The sequence below is a fragment of the Acipenser ruthenus genome, chromosome 16, assembly GCF_902713425.1.
Source record: "Acipenser ruthenus chromosome 16, fAciRut3.2 maternal haplotype, whole genome shotgun sequence".
NCBI classification, from domain to species: domain Eukaryota; kingdom Metazoa; phylum Chordata; class Actinopteri; order Acipenseriformes; family Acipenseridae; genus Acipenser; species Acipenser ruthenus.
Window position 1 is genome coordinate 31,919,220 of NC_081204.1, and position 17,850 is coordinate 31,937,069.

At 45.2% G+C, this 17,850-nt stretch overlaps 1 protein-coding gene across 4 annotated transcripts; it reads left to right on the forward strand.

Annotated features, from left to right (window-relative positions):
- Window positions 1-1,294: 1,294 nt before the first annotated feature.
- Window positions 1,295-16,049, forward strand: LOC117963323 (cationic amino acid transporter 3-like). Of its 4 annotated transcripts, none has more exons than XM_058989474.1 (11): window positions 1,295-1,492; window positions 8,718-9,111; window positions 9,747-9,905; window positions 10,250-10,534; window positions 11,077-11,299; window positions 11,559-11,698; window positions 11,943-12,045; window positions 12,219-12,439; window positions 12,623-12,789; window positions 13,125-13,233; window positions 13,414-16,049. In XM_058989474.1, exons 2-11 carry the CDS (start codon window positions 8,742-8,744, stop codon window positions 13,557-13,559), a joined length of 1,923 nt encoding a protein of 640 aa, XP_058845457.1. In that variant the 5' UTR covers window positions 1,295-1,492; window positions 8,718-8,741; the 3' UTR covers window positions 13,560-16,049. The 4 variants fall into 4 exon arrangements, with proteins under 4 accessions (XP_058845457.1, XP_058845455.1, XP_058845458.1 ...); XM_058989472.1 differs by lacking the exon at window positions 1,295-1,492 and adding an exon at window positions 1,513-1,639; XM_058989475.1 differs by lacking the exon at window positions 1,295-1,492 and adding an exon at window positions 6,775-7,305.
- Window positions 16,050-17,850: the final 1,801 nt, after the last annotated feature.

Below are 17,850 nucleotides of genomic sequence, written 5' to 3' on the forward strand. Positions count from 1 at the left end.
GTTTTCAGGTTTGCATTACTTCATTACAAGGGAATTATAAGGAATGTCTTTCAGAAACTCATGCTGCATTTTGTGACGGCTGTAGGGATAGGGGACCGTAAAGCTTTCTGCCCTTAGTTTGTCCCAGGAAATAGCCACTGGGTGTTTTGATGTCCTGGGAGAGCTGAAGGTCACATCTATTAGCCGGATGAGCCACTAGTCATGAAAAAACAAGACCCGCAAATGACCTTTTTGCTTAGTGAAGCTGTCCGACACCCCCTGACCCTCGCCGTGGCGTGGTGTGATGTGGGGTAGCATGGCATGGCAAGGTATTTGAGGGCTGAGGGGTCAAGAGCTGACCCCCAACATTGCCAACAACCTGTGACATGTACAAGAGGTTGAGTTTTAAAGAAATGAGACATTTTTCATTGGGATGAATTTAGTATTAGGGAAGTCTCTGTCTTCATATGTAGACTATATTTACATTAACTCTATATTGCTATGAATTGTAATGTGTTCAAGTAAAGAATATACTTGAACTGTATTTAATAGTTTATGCATTCTATGTATATTTGTATATTGTATTGTCCTTGATATTAACAAAACAAACAAAAAAAAAGAAATGTGACTTTTTTGGTTTATGAGGCAATTGTGGAGAGCACAGGCACAGACTCTTGCTTCTGTTTGCGCAACGTGGGGAGTTCTTGTCATGATTTGCATTAGCACATGCTCACAAAGGAAATGCGAATCCCATCTATGCTGTCACGTGAGAATACCAGAGTAGGTCGGACAGAACCAGAATTCTGCAGAATTCCAGAGTAGGTCGGACAGAACCAGAATTCTGCAGAATTCCAGAGTAGGTCGGACAGAACCAGAATTCTGCAGAATTCCAGAGTAGGTCGGACAGAACCATTCTAGAATGGGCTCAAATTCTCAATTTGCAAACATCATAGAAAAGGGGGCACCTGTGATTTTTTTTATTCAAATCTGTCTCTTTTTTAACATTAAAAGGGGCGTCTTCTTGGACTTTTGGTGACAGATCCCGTTTCAAAGATGGGCAGGTGGTACTGACTTCACTGCTGGCAATGAACAGTTTGTATCTTCATATAGTCTTTGTTGCGGGGTCGTTTGCACGAATTGTCTGTATGGATCTTTTTTTCCCCTCCCGTCTTCATCTCGTTACAATTTATGAATGGAAAATAAACACCGTTTACCACTCCGTGTGCGGATTCCACACAATGTTTTGAAACGGCAAAACACTGACGTTTCAATGACGCACCCACGTCCTTTGTAACAAAGCCTTATTTGGAAACCCGTTTCCTTCTCTTGATTCACCGAGTGTTATACAAAGGCATCAACATTCAAATCGAGCCGCACATGTACGGAACAATACTCTGTTTCGACAGGAGACATACAACCAACACTATTAAAACACAATAACGAAAAGAAGCAGAAAGAATCGTTATTTCTTTCTTCCGTGAGGGTAAATTGCGCTTGTATTCTTGATAATACGGTGAGTACCGCCTCTTGTTGAGCCGCCACGATGCCTTTAGTTTCCGTGAGGGTGGGTTATCATCATTATTGAAATCCAGCAGTGAGGGTGAAGCTTGCTGTGTTAAACATCCTACTTGTTCCTGGCTACTTCTGTCCTTTTTGACAGGTAATGACAGCTCTATTTATCATCACTCTCTCTTCATAGCTGTCGCAGTATCAATATTATATTCATAGTGAGTTATTCTGTGAGCGGGCGGTGAAACGGAATGTATGGACTCGCATCCAAACCCACGCTGGAGTCGGGTTCAGAACGACGTGGATGACGCGAGCAGGGAGGGAACGTTATTATCGAGAAAATTAATTCAATGTTTTACCAGAATAAAAAACAAAACACAACGTTGTATATAATGATCCGTTTGTTTTCAAACCACGATTTTACTAGCGCGTGTTTGCGATCTGAGTTGTGTACAATTTTGAATGGAGATATATATATATATATATATATATATATATATATATATATATATATATATATATATATATATATAATGTGTGACTCGTGTGCTTAATGTAAAAAGAAACGCTTTTCAGATTTGTAATCAAGGTTCTGGTTATGAACCTCTCACACACATGATATTCATGTTAAATATTGCATCAGAAAGCGGGCTGGTTCAGTATTGACTTTCTCTGTCTGAGTGCTGATGGCAGGTTGAAACTGTAGCCGGTGTGAGTCTGTATAAGTGTAACACACACAGACACACACCGATCACGAGTTAGGATTTGTCTGGGATTTGTATCTGTGTTTTTGACCAGCGCAGGATTAAGTTAACGCGGCTGATTAAGCAATGTGGGCGCCATACCACATGAAAAGGATTTAAGCAGCTAATGTTAAAATGAGTTCAACTTCAAGCAAGACACGTTTTTTTTCTTTTATGTCTGTTCCAATATATCAGGTAATTTTACTATAGTATATAGTCTATATATAAATAATTGAAGGCTTCCGGTCGCACTGGCAACGATTTTAAAGTTGCATCAGCCTTACTTCCCTTAATGACTGTACCCGCCGAAACACTGCTACTGTCATCAGTGAAGCGCTGTGGATGTCCCCGGTCATTATGTGTACAGGTTTGTTTCAGTGATCGCGTTTTTAATACTACGATCAGCAGAAATATGAACACACACATATAAACACTGGCAGCGGAGTTGTTTTGGACACAATAAATACATTGCATTATTTTTTCCATTGCTTTATGGGGGAGAAAATGGCATCCTCTTATGAGGTCAGGTCATTGCTTATCCTCCCCATATAAAGACTAGAAGAGCGTTTGTTTTTACCCGTCGCCTTGCATGAAGGGTTAATAGTACGCTTTGAATGCTTGTTGCTGACATGTGTTTGTAACCACGCACACACATACACCCCTCCATCGCTTCAATGCCATTGGCTGAAGCTCACTTATTTGTTATGCAAAAGCATCAGATAACATGTTTGAACTGTATTCAAGGTCGGCAATGTGTTTTATTTTATTTTTTTTTGCATATTAGAGAACCTTCCACTCCTTAAGCACCAAAAAATCCTCCATCCCCAGCTTCATGCACTTTGGTTTGTGTTTAAAGTCAGTCACATTGGGAATGGGGTGAGCAGACTAAATAAACAGCCAGCGGTGCAGGCCATTAACTTGACATGCGAGCTGAATTTACTGAGACACCAACAAAAAAACAAAACAAAAACAAACACCTTTAGTTTGCAGGTGGCGTTTTGCAAAGCTTTTGAGTGGCTCGGTACTACTGTGTTTGAACTCAGTCGTGTGTTTTATTACTTTGAGGAATGCCAGAGCTCAATCTGAATTACAGCAGAGGAACGTTCGCTATAGGATTTGGGTCTGTTGTGGAATTGTTTAGCTTTGATTACCTTGGCTGCAGCAGAGAAGCCACGCTGGCACAGATGTGCTTGAGAGAGCGTGCGTGTGTGCGTGCGTGCGTGTGTGTGTGTGTGTTTTCTGTTGCTAAGTTACCATGATCCTTATTTATCCAGATTAACCTTCAATGCTAATTCTACTGTATTACCAGCAGGGAAGACCGAGCCCCTGAGCTTGAAGGGAATACACTACCGTGCTCGTTACCCCACGCTGCTGAAGAGGGACAGTTCGAAGGCTTGTGTCCGTGTTCTTTTTGCTCATGCAGTGAATTTCAGAGTGTTCCATGCAGCAGGTCTTGCTAGTGCAGTGTGTGAGCGAGACTAACCTAACCTCGTGGGAGTTTGGTGAGGCTGTGCTTGTGGCACTCGGTCAGCTCCCAGAATTCAACGCTCTCGGCAGTCCTGGATCGAAATCCTGAGGAGTGAAGCGTGAAGGAGTGAAGACTCCTGTTGCATAGCAGTTTCACCCAGTCCAGGTTTTACTACGAGCTTGATTAGCCACAGCGTACAGGTAACAAGTGCAGGTGTGTTTTATTAAACTCCTTGTAAAACCAGGCATGGATCAAACCGCTATGCAATGGGAGTCTTATTTCTATCCCTGAGGTCTGTTGAGGGGCAGCGGTGCTGTTGAATGCCTCCCCTCCCTTTGATAAGAATTGCTGTGAAAATGAGTTGCAAGAAAAGCTGTGCTTTTAGGTCCAATTCTGAAGAGGGTAATGGATCATTAGCAGGAGGGCATTTTTTTGTTTTTTTCTTTGGATGGAGATGAGTTGTTCATCGTCCTGCTAAAATTGTTCCAATTAAATAACAGCAAGCAATGAAAAGATCCATGTGCCCCACCCTGTGGTAGCAGACTCACAGAGCCGTCTCTGCTGACTAATGAATGAGCCACAAAGACTGGCCTGTTAGTTGATGGTTGTGAAAAGTGGTGGGATTAGGAAACTTTGGAAAGGTTATAAGAAGGAGGATTGTCTCAGAGGATTATCGTTAATCGCTACCTGTACACTCCCAACCTTGTGGCGCTATCCTCTGAGAAGGTGCGGGGGCGGGGGGGGGGGGGGGGGGGGTTGGCGGAGGGTGCTCGGAGGTACCCTGGCAGTGCTGCTTCTCGCTTACTCCCTGGCAGCAACATCACGGAGATGAGCGGTGCCCATATTAATAGAGGATCTGGGGAGAGGCAGCGTCTGAGAGGCTGTGAAGATATGCAGACTCGCACAGCTGCCTGTCTCTGTTAACAAAAGCAGGCCTCTCTTAATGAAACTATCATTCAGGAAGAGAGGTGGGGGGGGGGCCTCTAAACAGTGCCACAGGATTCTCATCAGCTACAGAGACTGATACACAGAAACAGCCAGAGCACATGTTTTTGTGCAGGGCTGGCATTGCCTCGCAACAAGCCACTTGTTCTTGTCTTTCCTATGGCATGTTCCGTGCCAGTGCCTACATTCAGCACTCTACCTCAGCTAGATGAGCCTCAGCATGTGTGGACCAGTCTTTATGCTAGCCCTGTATACACAGTATACCTCAATCCTCCTGCTTTATGTCTGTTCCTGAAGCCCCTATTGTCATATTTATGCAAGTGCATCCCTCTGCTGTCAGGACATGGACAATGGGATTGCAAACGAGCTGGCTTCGTGCCGAGTGATGGAGGACTAGGGGCCGGAAATCCTGGATTTGAGACAAAGTCTCTGCTTGAAATGGACAGGGCTGCCAGCCGTCTCTGAGCTCTGAGCTCGATGTACAGCAGGCTTTGGTGGTGTGTTCTGTGAACGTTCCAGATCCATGTAATGCGTTTGCTCAGAAGAGCCAGCTTCTCAACGTTCCGGTTTGTTTAACATACCTTTGTCAAGTGGAAGTGTGTTTTGAACACAAACGCTTGAGGTACTTGAAGGCTTCTGATGCCATGGTGAAAGTGTGTGTGTGTGTGTTACTGTGCAGCTCATTGAGGAACAGAGTGGTTGACATGGAGATCGTAGACCTGCTGTGCTTGCTAAGCGGTGTCCCTGGGAGGTGGGATTGAAAGAATAGGCTAATCACTGTGTGAGGCAGGCTTTGAGAGGTTCAGCACGATGGAAATGTGCACACGTAGGGTTAGTCTGGTCCCAAGACCCAGTCAGCTGAGCACTAATCCCGTCGTGGACTCCACGTGGTTAGGATCAGGGCCAGTGCGTGGCAGGATTAACGTCTCTATACCTGAGAGAGAGAGAGCTAGGCAGGATGGCACTGCTGTATCAAAGCATGAGCACAGCTTGTTAAGGTATTGAGTGTGGTTTAGATATGCAAGGCCAGGACTGTGTACAACAGTAAAAGCAATGTAGGACTGCACTGGCACTGTCCCTAGACTGGCTGCACTCTGTTTATTGAGATCAGTGTTGCTAAAGTCACTGGGATTTCGAAGAGGAGAGCAGAGTGGAGCCGTGACTTCCTCTGGTTAAACTGGCTAGAACGAGAACATCAGTCATGTTGTGCTTGTGGCGGGCATTCTACTGATGTGGATGCAAGCGTCCCGCCCCCCTGAATAACTGGCTCAGGTGTGTAAAATCAAGGGTAACCAGTCCTCGCCTGCCTCTGCCTCTCCCTCCCAGACAGGACTTGATCTGCACTGGCTTCACACAGAGGAGGAGGGGGTGGGGGGGGAATCACGCGGTGCTTTCACAGGGTTACTGCGTTTTTCCTTCCATTACCTCGTTACGCACGTATCGCCTGTCAAACGCATTTAAATATTTATCCGGCTGTGAGAAGACAGGGGACAGCCGATGAAAGGGTCTGGGTTCGCTCTGGCAAACTTCCAGCCTCAGAGCAGAGCAGTGTCGCTGGGCTACATCACTGCCCTTGTGATGTATAGGGTGCGCAGCAGCTTAAACCTGCACGCCATCAAATGTCCATGTGAAGGTGACTTTCGGGGGCTAGATTAAGTTACCGTTGCTTTTAGAAAACAGGACAGCATTTTAAAACCTCTGTTGGCAGCGTGTCTGCATCCAATTACAGACCCGATTTCTGTACCGCAGGAAGCACCTCCAGCTCCCAGTAGCCTTTGTGTTCATTCAACACAAGGAGACGAGAGGGGCTGCTGTGGGGTTTCTTAAGTGTTGTCTCTTCACAGGAGAAGCAGTGCCCTCCTTGAAGCTGTAATCCACTGCACACGGGTCCTGACAACAAGAGGCTTGTTTTTGTTGGTCTGGCAGGCAGCCATGACCTTTATGGCTTTCTATAGAAACAAGCTGGTTTCTTGCCCTGCAGATGTTCAATGTTACAGATTTCAAAACCAAACGGTTGCATACATGAAGCCCCAGGTGCAGTTTGATCCATTCCTGGTTTTGCTTTGAATAAAAAGACACACCTGAGTTTGTTCTTTGCACACTGGGGCTTAAAACCTGGGCTGTGGATGTTACTTGCTTCAATCGTTTTAATCCTCTTTGAATGTTCACTTTTGCTTTAAAATAATAGTAGGGCGCCAGGCTACTGTGGGTGTGGGTCATGTGTCACGCAAGCTAGCTGCTCACTTTCCTGTTAGACGTGTGTGCATTTCTTTATTTCTCAACAAGGTGTCTTTTGTTACTGCTTCTGTAAGGAATGCACGACTTTAAAAGCATTCCTTAGGAAACTGACAGTGATCTTAGGACCAGCAGGGCAGCCCACACAGCCAGCCCGTGCGGTGGAGCAGGAATATCCAGGAGTGGCATACGCTTGGAGCTGCAAGTGAACTGCGTTTCAGTGATCCTTATTAAAAAGCCTCCTCTCAGTATAGCACACACTGTGTGTCCTGCCTGGAGCCTCACTGTAGGAGAGTCTGAATGTGAATGATATGTTTATAGGCAAACCCTACCTGTAACTGAGGGACACACCTGGTGTCTTTCATTCAGGCATCTGCTGTTCCAGGTTTTGGCATACAAAAGGAATGCTGTTACAGTCACTTCTAGGTAAGGACCTCACAGTAAGTTGTGCTTACAGTAAGTGGATGAACAGATAATGACAAAAACAGATTGCAAGAGGAACAGGGAAGTAAATATAGATATTTACAAAAAGTAATAAAATGAATCGGGGAAATAAAAAATGCAAGTCATAATTGCTTCATGGGTCCAGGAAGTTAAAGTGCTGGAAAATACAGACCACTGTGGAAATCCATTGTAGCTGTTGTTTTAATGTCGGTATCAGTTTACTTTAGCCTGCCTCGTCACACGGGCTCCATCGGTCCCACCCTCAAAGGTGCCCAGACTCTGTAACACCTTTGTCTTTATCGGTCGCTCAGGAATCTGCTGGTTCACGGTTGTTGGCAGGAAGGATCGTGAAACTAGAAGTCTTTTCAATATATTTTCACACAGGAAACCCACTTGTTGATCACAGTGGAAAATGCAGTGCACTGTGCTTTAGAAATCATTCTCTGATTGTGTAGAAATGTTTTATTGATGTTTGGTTACTAACGTAGGTGCTAAGAAGCCAGTTTGAAGCAATTGCTAAATTTTGGGGAGGAACGCTATTGTTTTTTTTTTACTAGTCGTTGTAATTGAATGATCGCATTGTAATTGTAATTGAATGATCGCATTGTAATTGTAATTGTATGATCGCATTGTAATTGAAGGATCGCATTGGCATTGTAATTGAATGATCACATTGGCATTGACCCTTGCTCTGATTGTTGCTGATACTGGTGACAGGCGTGTTTTTGGTAAGGTCCTCCAGTTGTGATGAAATAGGGGATTTCTAGAACTGATGTCTTGTTCTGATTCCACACAAGACTCTACAGCTTCCTTGTGGTCGATTCGATACAAGCAAGCTGTGGTTTCTTGTGTCAGGTGTGTGGGAGGGGTGTGTACCGAGCTGAGAGGGTAGAAAAGAGCCAGCCACACACACACACACACACACACACTCACTCACACACTCACACACTCACACACACAGCGTCCTGGGTGCTGCGTTTATATCACGAGAAGCTGTTGCTAGGACTGCGGAAGGAACAAGACCAGTCAGGGTATTGCTGTTCATTTACTTTTATTGTCATGTTGCTGTTTGATTTGAACACTCTTAACAGGAATTTGGTACATTTTAAATTGAACTGGAGTGGACTTTGGGAGGGTAACATAACGGAGAATACTTTCTGCATTTAGAGTCTGGTGGTAAAGTGAGTTTGAGGAGTTTATTCACAGGTTATATTATTAAAAATACACGTATTTGATCATTTCAGCTTTTAAAAGATGCTTCGACAGCTACGTCTTTATCAGAAACATCATTGTCTTGAATTATAAAGTTGAAATGCATGTCTGGACTTCCCTTTCTTTTTAAACGCGCACATCGATGCCAGGTTGTAATCCTGCCCGTTGTCTTGTGTTGGCAGCTCTTAGAAGAAGACTCTCTCGCCATGGCTGGTAAGAAGATGGCTCAGTACGGGAAGCAGCTGCTGCGCCGACGTGCCCTGGACTGTAGCATGGAGGAGACTCGCTTCGCACGCTGCCTGTCCACGCTGGACCTCGTGGCGCTGGGCGTGGGCAGCACGCTGGGCGCCGGTGTGTACGTGCTGGCGGGGGAAGTAGCCAGGGAGAAGGCAGGACCTGCTATCGTACTCTGCTTCCTCATCGCTGCCCTGTCCTCCGTCCTCGCCGGCCTGTGCTACGCTGAATTCGGGGCGCGGGTCCCCAAGACCGGCTCGGCGTACCTCTACAGCTACGTGACCGTCGGAGAGATCTGGGCGTTCATCACCGGCTGGAATCTGATTCTCTCGTATGTCATAGGTGAGTGCGCTTTGTTACAGTGAAAAACACGCACAAGATGTGGGGTTAAAATAGATGAGAAATCGCTGTTTTGGTTTAGGGTAGAAGTAACGTGCATGGTTAAAACCAACTGGTCAATTGCAACAATGGAAAGAGAGATAAAAGGAATATATAAAAAAAAAAAGAATGGATATATTTCCAATGTAGTTTGCCAATAGGGTGTAGCTACAGTTTTAGATGCCAGTACTGAATGTACTTGTTCAATAGAAAGTGCAAAAAAAAAAAGGTTTTATATCCAATGCCAAAAGCAGCGGACAGATTAACAGATCCGATTCTGTCTGTTACACCTACATACCGCCCTCAAGACATTGCTGAAAAACGCTTGGTAGTTTTCCACATGAGGCAGAACTTGAGTGAAGTTGTATCGTATTGTAATGTATGATCTCTCCAGGGTGATTAGCTGTACTGTATCTCATTATTATTATTATTCAAACAATGCGTACTGTATGGGGTGCTGTAAGATACAAGCTGATTTCAGACCCAGCTCAAGATCAGAGCGGTCAGAAAGCCGCTCCGATCTCTCGTGGAGTGGTACTGGGACCCTGTGTGCCTGATCTCTGTCCGGAGCGGTCCTAACGTGTCCTCTCTGTGCTCAGGTACAGCGAGCGTGGCCCGGGCGTGGAGCTCCACGTTCGATAACCTGGTGGAGCAGAAGATCTCCATCTTCTTCAAGGCTTCCGTGTCCATCAGGGTGCCGGGGGTACTGGCCGAGTACCCCGACATCTTTGCACTTATCCTGGTGATGCTGCTGACAGGTGAGGGAGTCCTCGGAACGGGACGGGACGGGACGGGGGGGGGAGGGGTACATTCTGTTTTGAGTTGTTTTATTTCAATGTGGTTGTTTTTTTCACATTGTAATGGCACTTTTTATTCTTTTTTTTTTTTTTCCTGAAGCATATACCAGTGTTATTCAGGACTGGGCTCAGCTGGTATACATAAACTACAGAGCCCAGTAGACTGCTGCTAGGATTCTTTTCCATTCCAGGTTTACTGGTTCACACGGAAGGATTCATTTAGCACTTGATCGGAGGTTTGCTGTAAGGACAGATCTCTTGCGATGCCAGTGTTCAACCTACTCCCTGTCTCCCGTGTCTCGCAGGTCTGCTGGCGTTTGGCGTGAGCGAGTCAGCGCTGGTCAATAAGATTTTCACCGGGGTGAACCTGGTGGTGCTGGGCTTCGTCATCATCTCGGGCTTCGTGAAGGGAGACACGCACAACTGGAGCCTGACCCAGGAGGACTTCTACAACCACACCAACACCTCCTCCTCCAGCACCGAGAGCTTCGGGGCCGGCGGCTTTGCCCCCTTCGGCTTCACGGGCATCCTGTCGGGCGCAGCCACCTGCTTCTACGCCTTCGTTGGGTTCGACTGCATCGCCACCACGAGTAAGACACGGGTCCCAGGCTCTAACTGACGCCCACAAGTGGCTTTGTTCTGACAGCTTTTCTCTATCGGTTCACTCTTTATCTGTTGGAGTTAGCTTTTAGTTAACTGTCTATTTTCATTCTCTCTACTTTATCAACCCTTTGATTTATTTTCACTTTTTCTGATTCTCTCTCTCTCTCTGTCTTTGTTAACCGTCCCTTTCTCTCTCTCTCTTTCCATCTTTCTGTCATTGCTAACTATCAATCCGCCCCTCTCTCTCTCTCGCTTTCCTCTTTCTCTCATTCCTTACTCCCTCTGTCTATCTCAATACACGTTCTTTATAAAACAGCAGCACATCAGTAAATCTATTGCACAGAGAGGATCAGAGAACACTTGTCTGATAATAGCCGTGGATGTCTGACAACACTAGCCGTGTGCTGCTGCATACCAGGGGACACATGTAAGAACGTGGAGTGTTGCTTCCCCCTGTATGAAGTCGGGAGGTGTGTGGCTCAGCGAGGAGTGTGCTGTGCTGTGTCTCACTCTCCCATGCCACCCCCAGGTGAAGAGGCTAAGAACCCCCAGCGCTCCATCCCCATTGGCATCGTGGCCTCGCTGCTCATCTGCTTCTTCGCGTATTTCGGGGTGTCGGCTGCGCTCACGCTCATGATGCCTTACTACATCCTGGACACCCAGAGCCCCCTCCCCGAGGCCTTCCAGTACGTGGGCTGGGGCCCCGCGCGCTACATCGTGGCCGTGGGCTCGCTCTGCGCTCTCTCCACCAGGTGGGTAACCAGCCAGTCTGCCCTGGCTGACAGCATTGATCACTCACACACGCACGCACACACATGCTTTCACATGTCATGTACATGTCATGTTTTTACAATGTTATTCCTGAATTTCTTCATTTTATGTTTTGAAGTTATGGAAGATATATTTGAACCACCTTTGAATGTAAATAAACACATTCCAATATTGTTGTTGTTAACAGTGATAAAGCCCAGTGGTGCGTGACTAACCCCTGTCTCCTCTCCTCTCCCCCAGTCTGCTGGGCTCCATGTTCCCCATGCCCCGGGTCATCTATGCCATGGCTGAGGACGGGCTACTCTTCCGCTTCCTGTCCCGCATGAACAAGAAGACCAGGACCCCCCTGCTGGCCACCATCGTCTCTGGGGTCATCGCAGGTACAGCGTGGGCGCGGGATGGGGTGCACACGCTAACTCAAGTGTCGGATTCCACAGGAGGGGTCGTTTTTATACAGCTTTCGCACAGGACTGAAAATCGGTGTAGAAACAGATGGTCTGCTGAATTAGTCTTTTTCATTCGGTAATCTTTAAAACCAGTGATTTAACAGATAAACAACAAAGAAAAACGTACAAAGAGTAAGAGCTAACCCGGTCCTCTCCTCTCCTCTCCTCTTCCCTGCAGCGCTCATGGCTTTCCTCTTTGAGCTGGCTGCTCTGGTGGATCTCATGTCAATCGGGACCCTGCTGGCGTATTCCCTCGTTGCTGTCTGCGTGCTCATCCTTAGGTCAGTGCACAAAACAAACCTTACCTCCAGCATGGTGTTAGAGCATGAATTAAAAACATATTGTATAACATGCATTAAATAAAACCGTGGTAAGACAAGTAGCACGTACAGTCACGTGAATAGGACCCTTCCTAGGATGCACAGCTGAGTGTATGCTTGGGTCCTCCTCCCAGGTACCAGCCAGGCTCGCTGAGCAGCCCCGGTCAGTGTGAGAAGATGGTGGATCTGAGTGGAGAGAAGACTGCGATGAACGACTCGGACAGCGGAGACGAGTTTGCCTGCGAGACCGTCCCTCTGAAGGAGAAGTTCACCATGAAGCTGCTCTTCGTCCCCAACTGTGACTTCCCCACCAAGACATCCGGGCTCATCGTCTACATCACCACCGCCACCATCTGTGAGTCTGAAAGGCTGCTTCGTACACTTTGATTATTCTCAACTGCGGCACGATGGGAGGGTGACCAGTAAACCCAGGCATGGATCAAACTGCTCTGCAGTGGGAGTCTTATTTCCATCCCTGTTGTGACAGCAGTGTCAGCGCTGGTTCCTGTGTTTGAATCTCTCCCTGTCTCTCCCCCAGCGCTGGTGTTCACAGTGCTGTGTTGTGTCCTGTCTGTGAAGATGCCCTCTTTGGTTGCCGGGGAGCCCTTGTGGGTGACGGTCTGCGCTGTCCTGGCGGCCGTGTCTATCGTCTGCATCGCCATCATCTGGAGACAGCCTGAGAGCCGAGAGTCCCTCACGTTCAAGGTGAGCTGGGGAGGGCGGGCAGCGCACTGAAGAATATGTATCTCACATGAACACTGAAGTATTGCAAACAGGGAATTAGCACAGAGCTGTCAACATGGCCCAACGGTGAATTGTTCACGTGTTGTTTTATGAAGTACGAGTACATTGGGGAGGTATTGGAAAACATCTCCCTTTTAAAAATACAACTGTGTTCCTGGTGTTGAAATGAAGGAGCTTCCCTAGCTTTGTATACAAGAGAAACAAAGCGAGCTTCTGTTTTCCGTTTCATCTCTTGGCTGGAGTGTGTGCCGTTGTGTTTGCCTGCCTCTGTGCTGAAGGCTCTGTTCTGTTTACAGGTCCCCTTCCTGCCTCTGCTGCCCCTCTTCAGTATCTTTGTCAATGTCTACCTCATGATGCAGCTCGACGCAGGGACCTGGGTGCGATTCGCTGTCTGGATGACTATAGGTGAGTTTCAATCTCCGTACCGGATCATTTCAATATTGTATTTCACTAATGCTTTGCAGTAAATGCCTTGTGTTTCCTCTCTCTCTCTCTCTCTCGCTCTCTCTCTCTCTCTCTCTCTCTCTCTCATCAAATGCTCAATCATTCAATGAATGTTTTTTTGTTTTGTTTTATTTTCTCCAGGATTTCTGATTTATTTCGCCTACGGGATCCGGAACAGCTCTGTGGCTCAGAGCTCGGCAGATAAAGACAAACACGAATCAGCCCTCGGAGCCAAGACCCCCATTTACCTGAAGGAGGAGCCTGGGACTGAGAGCTCCGGAGCCTGAGAGAGAGTGAAGGAAGGAAGGGTGTCCACCACTGAACCAGCTCCGTCAGTCACCTCAAGCAGGAGGTCAAATTAACCCAGAGAAATGAACTTCCACGTGTGCGTGCGTGTGTCTGTGTCCAGTACATTAATGTATATGTTGTATCATACTGTATAGAGATATTTATTTGTATGCATTAAATATAGTTGCTTGGGTTTGGGGAATGGGATTCTCGGCACACAGGACTGAATCTGTCCGCTGTGCAAAACTGAGTCTTCCTTCAAACCCTGTTGCAAAACTACCTGTGCAGTGCAAGTCAGATTGTACATGTGCAAGCGTCTGTATATGTATTAAAGCTGGCACTCTACAGCTGTCGCAGTATGCATATGTACTGTGTGTGTATAGAAGTGTGCAGACAATGGATGTTTATTTACATGTAAATTGTAGAGCAGTAATCCCATAACATGCTTTTAGAAAACTGCCGTGAACTGAACTAAACTGAAATGTAGAAATTCCAAACAGACAGTAGCCCCGGTGTGAGCCGGGCCCGCGTGCCACTGCCTCATTGTTTTATGTAATCACTAAACATCAGGGTGAAGCAAAGCCTGTTGTACAGTATTCAGCAAAGAAAGGCAGAATCTATAGCAGAAATGTATTGTATCTATAGCGTCTCATTTTACACGTGTGTGTGTTTTGCACGGTGGTTGGGACTAACCAAAAAAAGTGAACTGAACTGAAAACACTAGGCTTACAGGAATCCGACTTGATCTGTTTGTTGTGTGTCTTGCCTTCTGTTACTGAACCATCTTAATCCCAGATCATTTGCAGAGGTTTGTGTTTGTAAATATTTCAAGACGAGAGTTCAGGGCCGAACTTTTGTCAAACAATTTGTTACTTTTCATTTGTTTTGATCTTTATCAATGACCTTGTGCGTGTGTGTGTATAGACCATGTGTTTTTAAATATCTTTCTTCATCTCCGTGATGGATTTGTCGAGGTATTGAGGCTGGTGAAGCACAGCTAGTCCAATTTGTTTTTACATTGTTTGATTTAATCGATTTATTTAATGAAATGTATTTATTTTTCATGAAACCTCCTTTAATCAAAAGCAGAGTCTGGCTTCTGAGTCCTCGCCCTGTGTTGTAAACGTAGTCCTGGTTTCACAGTTCTTTTTGATTCCTGTGTTACAGCGTACAGATTAATAATAATAATATGCGGTTGATCGCTGATTTCTGTATCCAGTGTATTGTATCTATTTATAAGTTAGTTTAAATCAAACCTCGTTTGTCTCCGGGATCGTTCCCAGTATGACCTGCCATTTGAAATGCTGCGATCTTCCAGAAAAGACAGACAAACAGACAGACAGACAGACATGACCACTGTGGTGTTAAGGTCCTTGTTTCAATATTTATGAAACCACCCCTTGGTATTTAATAACTTGAATCTCCAGTATGTTTTGTAATGTCAGTGATGGTCCGAAACGCAGCTATAAAACAGATCCTACTGTTGCTTTGTGCAGTCCAATGCAGGGGAGCGAGTCTATTGTGTTACAATAAGTTGTATTTCTCACTGGACTGCTAGTCCCTCAAAGTAAAAAGCAGGCAGCTTGGAGATACACAGCATGCTGTGTAAGTGTGAACACAGCGCCCCAAAACGTGGAGATTTATTTACATGCAAATTGTAGGGCAATAATGTCATAACTGTTTAGAGCATGGCACTGTGGAGTGAACTACAGCGAAATGTAGAAATTGGATACGCTGGTATTGTGGATTACCAGGCTGAAAGAGCAGGAGAGGGGGGCAGTCTGTGAGACTGCATGCTGAACGTGATGCAGCTGGTGTGTGTGTTTCACACTGAGATTATTCATGGCTTTGTGTTTACTTCAGAGCTTGCTTCTGTTGATCTGTGGGCTGCGTTGCGATGATGATGTTGTAATATTTGTTTGGAGGTGATTCAGCGCTATGTAATAATATTTTTTTTATCTATTTTTGTAAATAGAAGGGTGATATTTTGGTATTAAATGTACTTTAGTCAGAGAAACACTTGCATCTGTATTTTAAAAAAAAAAAAAAAAAAATGGATGAAAGATTTTGAGCTGGATGACTTAAGTTTTAGACATTATTATTATTATTATTATTGTTATTGTTATGATCTACTATTTGTTCTAAAACAATGTTATGCTAGCAATGTTACGCTTATTAACATGTTCAGTTTTTCTAAACTGTTCTTCAGCAGTCCGCTGTGCTTTTACTGCAGTGAAGATCCAAACAGAACCCACTTTAGCTTCTGTATGTAACCCAAGTACACCTGCAAGTCCACTGTAGCCTTCTGTTCTGTATGCACCAGGCCCGCCTCTGTGTGCATTCTGGGTCCTGGCCTATTTGAAAAGCACTGTCTCATTTCTCTAATGTTGTGGATTGCTTTCTGCTTTTGTAAATGTGTATATATTTTTTTCTGTACTGTTTGTACAGAAATGTGCTTTGTTTTTTTAAATAAAAATCTGCATTAATCATTTCTGTATTGTGGTATATTCTATCCTAGCGCCCCTTATAAAAGTGTCCCATAGTAAAGGCAACATGTAGTAAAGCATAGGTAAGCATTGTAAAGCCCAGAGAAGTGTGGTAAAACAAATCAAAATAATAAAAAAAACATGATAAATCATTGTGCACTATGGGAAAACTGCTCATGGACTGGAAATGTACCATGGGAAACTTTTAATAAAGGATATCCTAGCATTACATATTTTAGTGTATTATATTATTTTATTCCATGGTTTCTTTTACTGTTAACCTCTCGGTACATGGCATACAAACCCCACATTACAGCAAATCAATACATCTTAATACAGTTGCTGACAAGGTGTTCACATTTAAAATGCCCTTGAGCTGTAAAACCCCTTTTTGCAAATGACCTAGATGCAAGGAAACAGTTTTCCTTGTCTAACACATTGTAATACAATTAGCCTGATTGCAAAGACTTTGCTACGTAGAGGGATTGGGGAAGCCTAACGCGGGGGCTGAACTGACTGGAGCTCAGCTGCACCCCAGTGGGTTTTTTCTTGCAGTTCTCTGAGCACCTGCAGATCGGCTCAAAGATCTGCTCAGAAGCATGCTGTTCAGGGGCACACTTATTACAGAGCTGCAACCTTCCCATAAGGCACGGGCTATTTCAGTCTCATGCTCCTAATTGCTTAAAGCTTTGATCGTTGGTGCTCTCAAAATAGAGGACTTCCTGGAGATGAGGCTTTCATTTCACCAAGCATTCGTATACAGTGGCAACTATCGTCTTTGATTAAAAAGTAATTGGTGATGATGTGGCATGTGCTTTAGATATTGAAGAGTAAAGTTGAGAGGCGTTCATGGGAAACGGGCTGTGAAATATACAACATGTGGTCCATTTGAGCTGTATCTGTATTCAGATCCCCCATTCAGGCGGGTCAGAGGCACGGAGCTGTTGTGAGACCCAGAACTCCTGTTCACACAGGTCTGTGACCTTGACGAATTTGGTAAGCTGAAGAGTGCTTTACCAGGGTGTCCAATCCCAGTCCTGGAGGGCCATCCCACTCCAGGTTTAACAGCTCAAGCTACAGAACTCATGACTTCAGGGTCCGGTTTGGGTCAATTCAACAATTTAGAACAAAGGCCAGGAGTGGCAATGCTAACTTTGGTCACCACTGGTTTAGGTGCAGTGAGGTCATGGTTTAGATGCAGTGAGGTCATGGTTTAGATGCAGTAAGGTCATGGTTTAGATGCAGTGAGGTCATGGTTTAGATGCAGTGAGGTCATGGTTTAGATGCAGTAAGGTCATGGTTTAAATGCAGTGAGGTCATGGTTTAGATGCAGTGAGGTCATGGTTTAGATGCAGTGAGGTCATGGTTTAGATGCAGTAAGATCATGGTTTAGATGCAGTAAGATCATGGTTTAGATGCAGTAAGGTCATGGTTTAGATGCAGTAAGGTCATGGTTTAGATGCAGTAAGGTCATGGTTTAGATGCAGTGAGGTCATGGTTTAGATGCAGTAAGATCATGGTTTAGACGCAGTGAGGTCATGGTTTAGATGCAGTAAGATCATGGTTTAGATGCAGTAAGATCATGGTTTAGGTGCAGTAAGGTCATGGTTTAGATGCAGTAAGATCATGGTTTAGATGCAGTGAGGTCATGGTTTAGATGCAGTAAGGTCATGGTTTAGATGCAGTGAGGTCATGGTTTAGATGCAGTAAGGTCATGGTTTAGATACAGTAAGGTCATGGTTTAGATGCAGTAAGGTCATGGTTTAGATGCAGTAAGGTCATGGTTTAGATGCAGTGAGGTCAT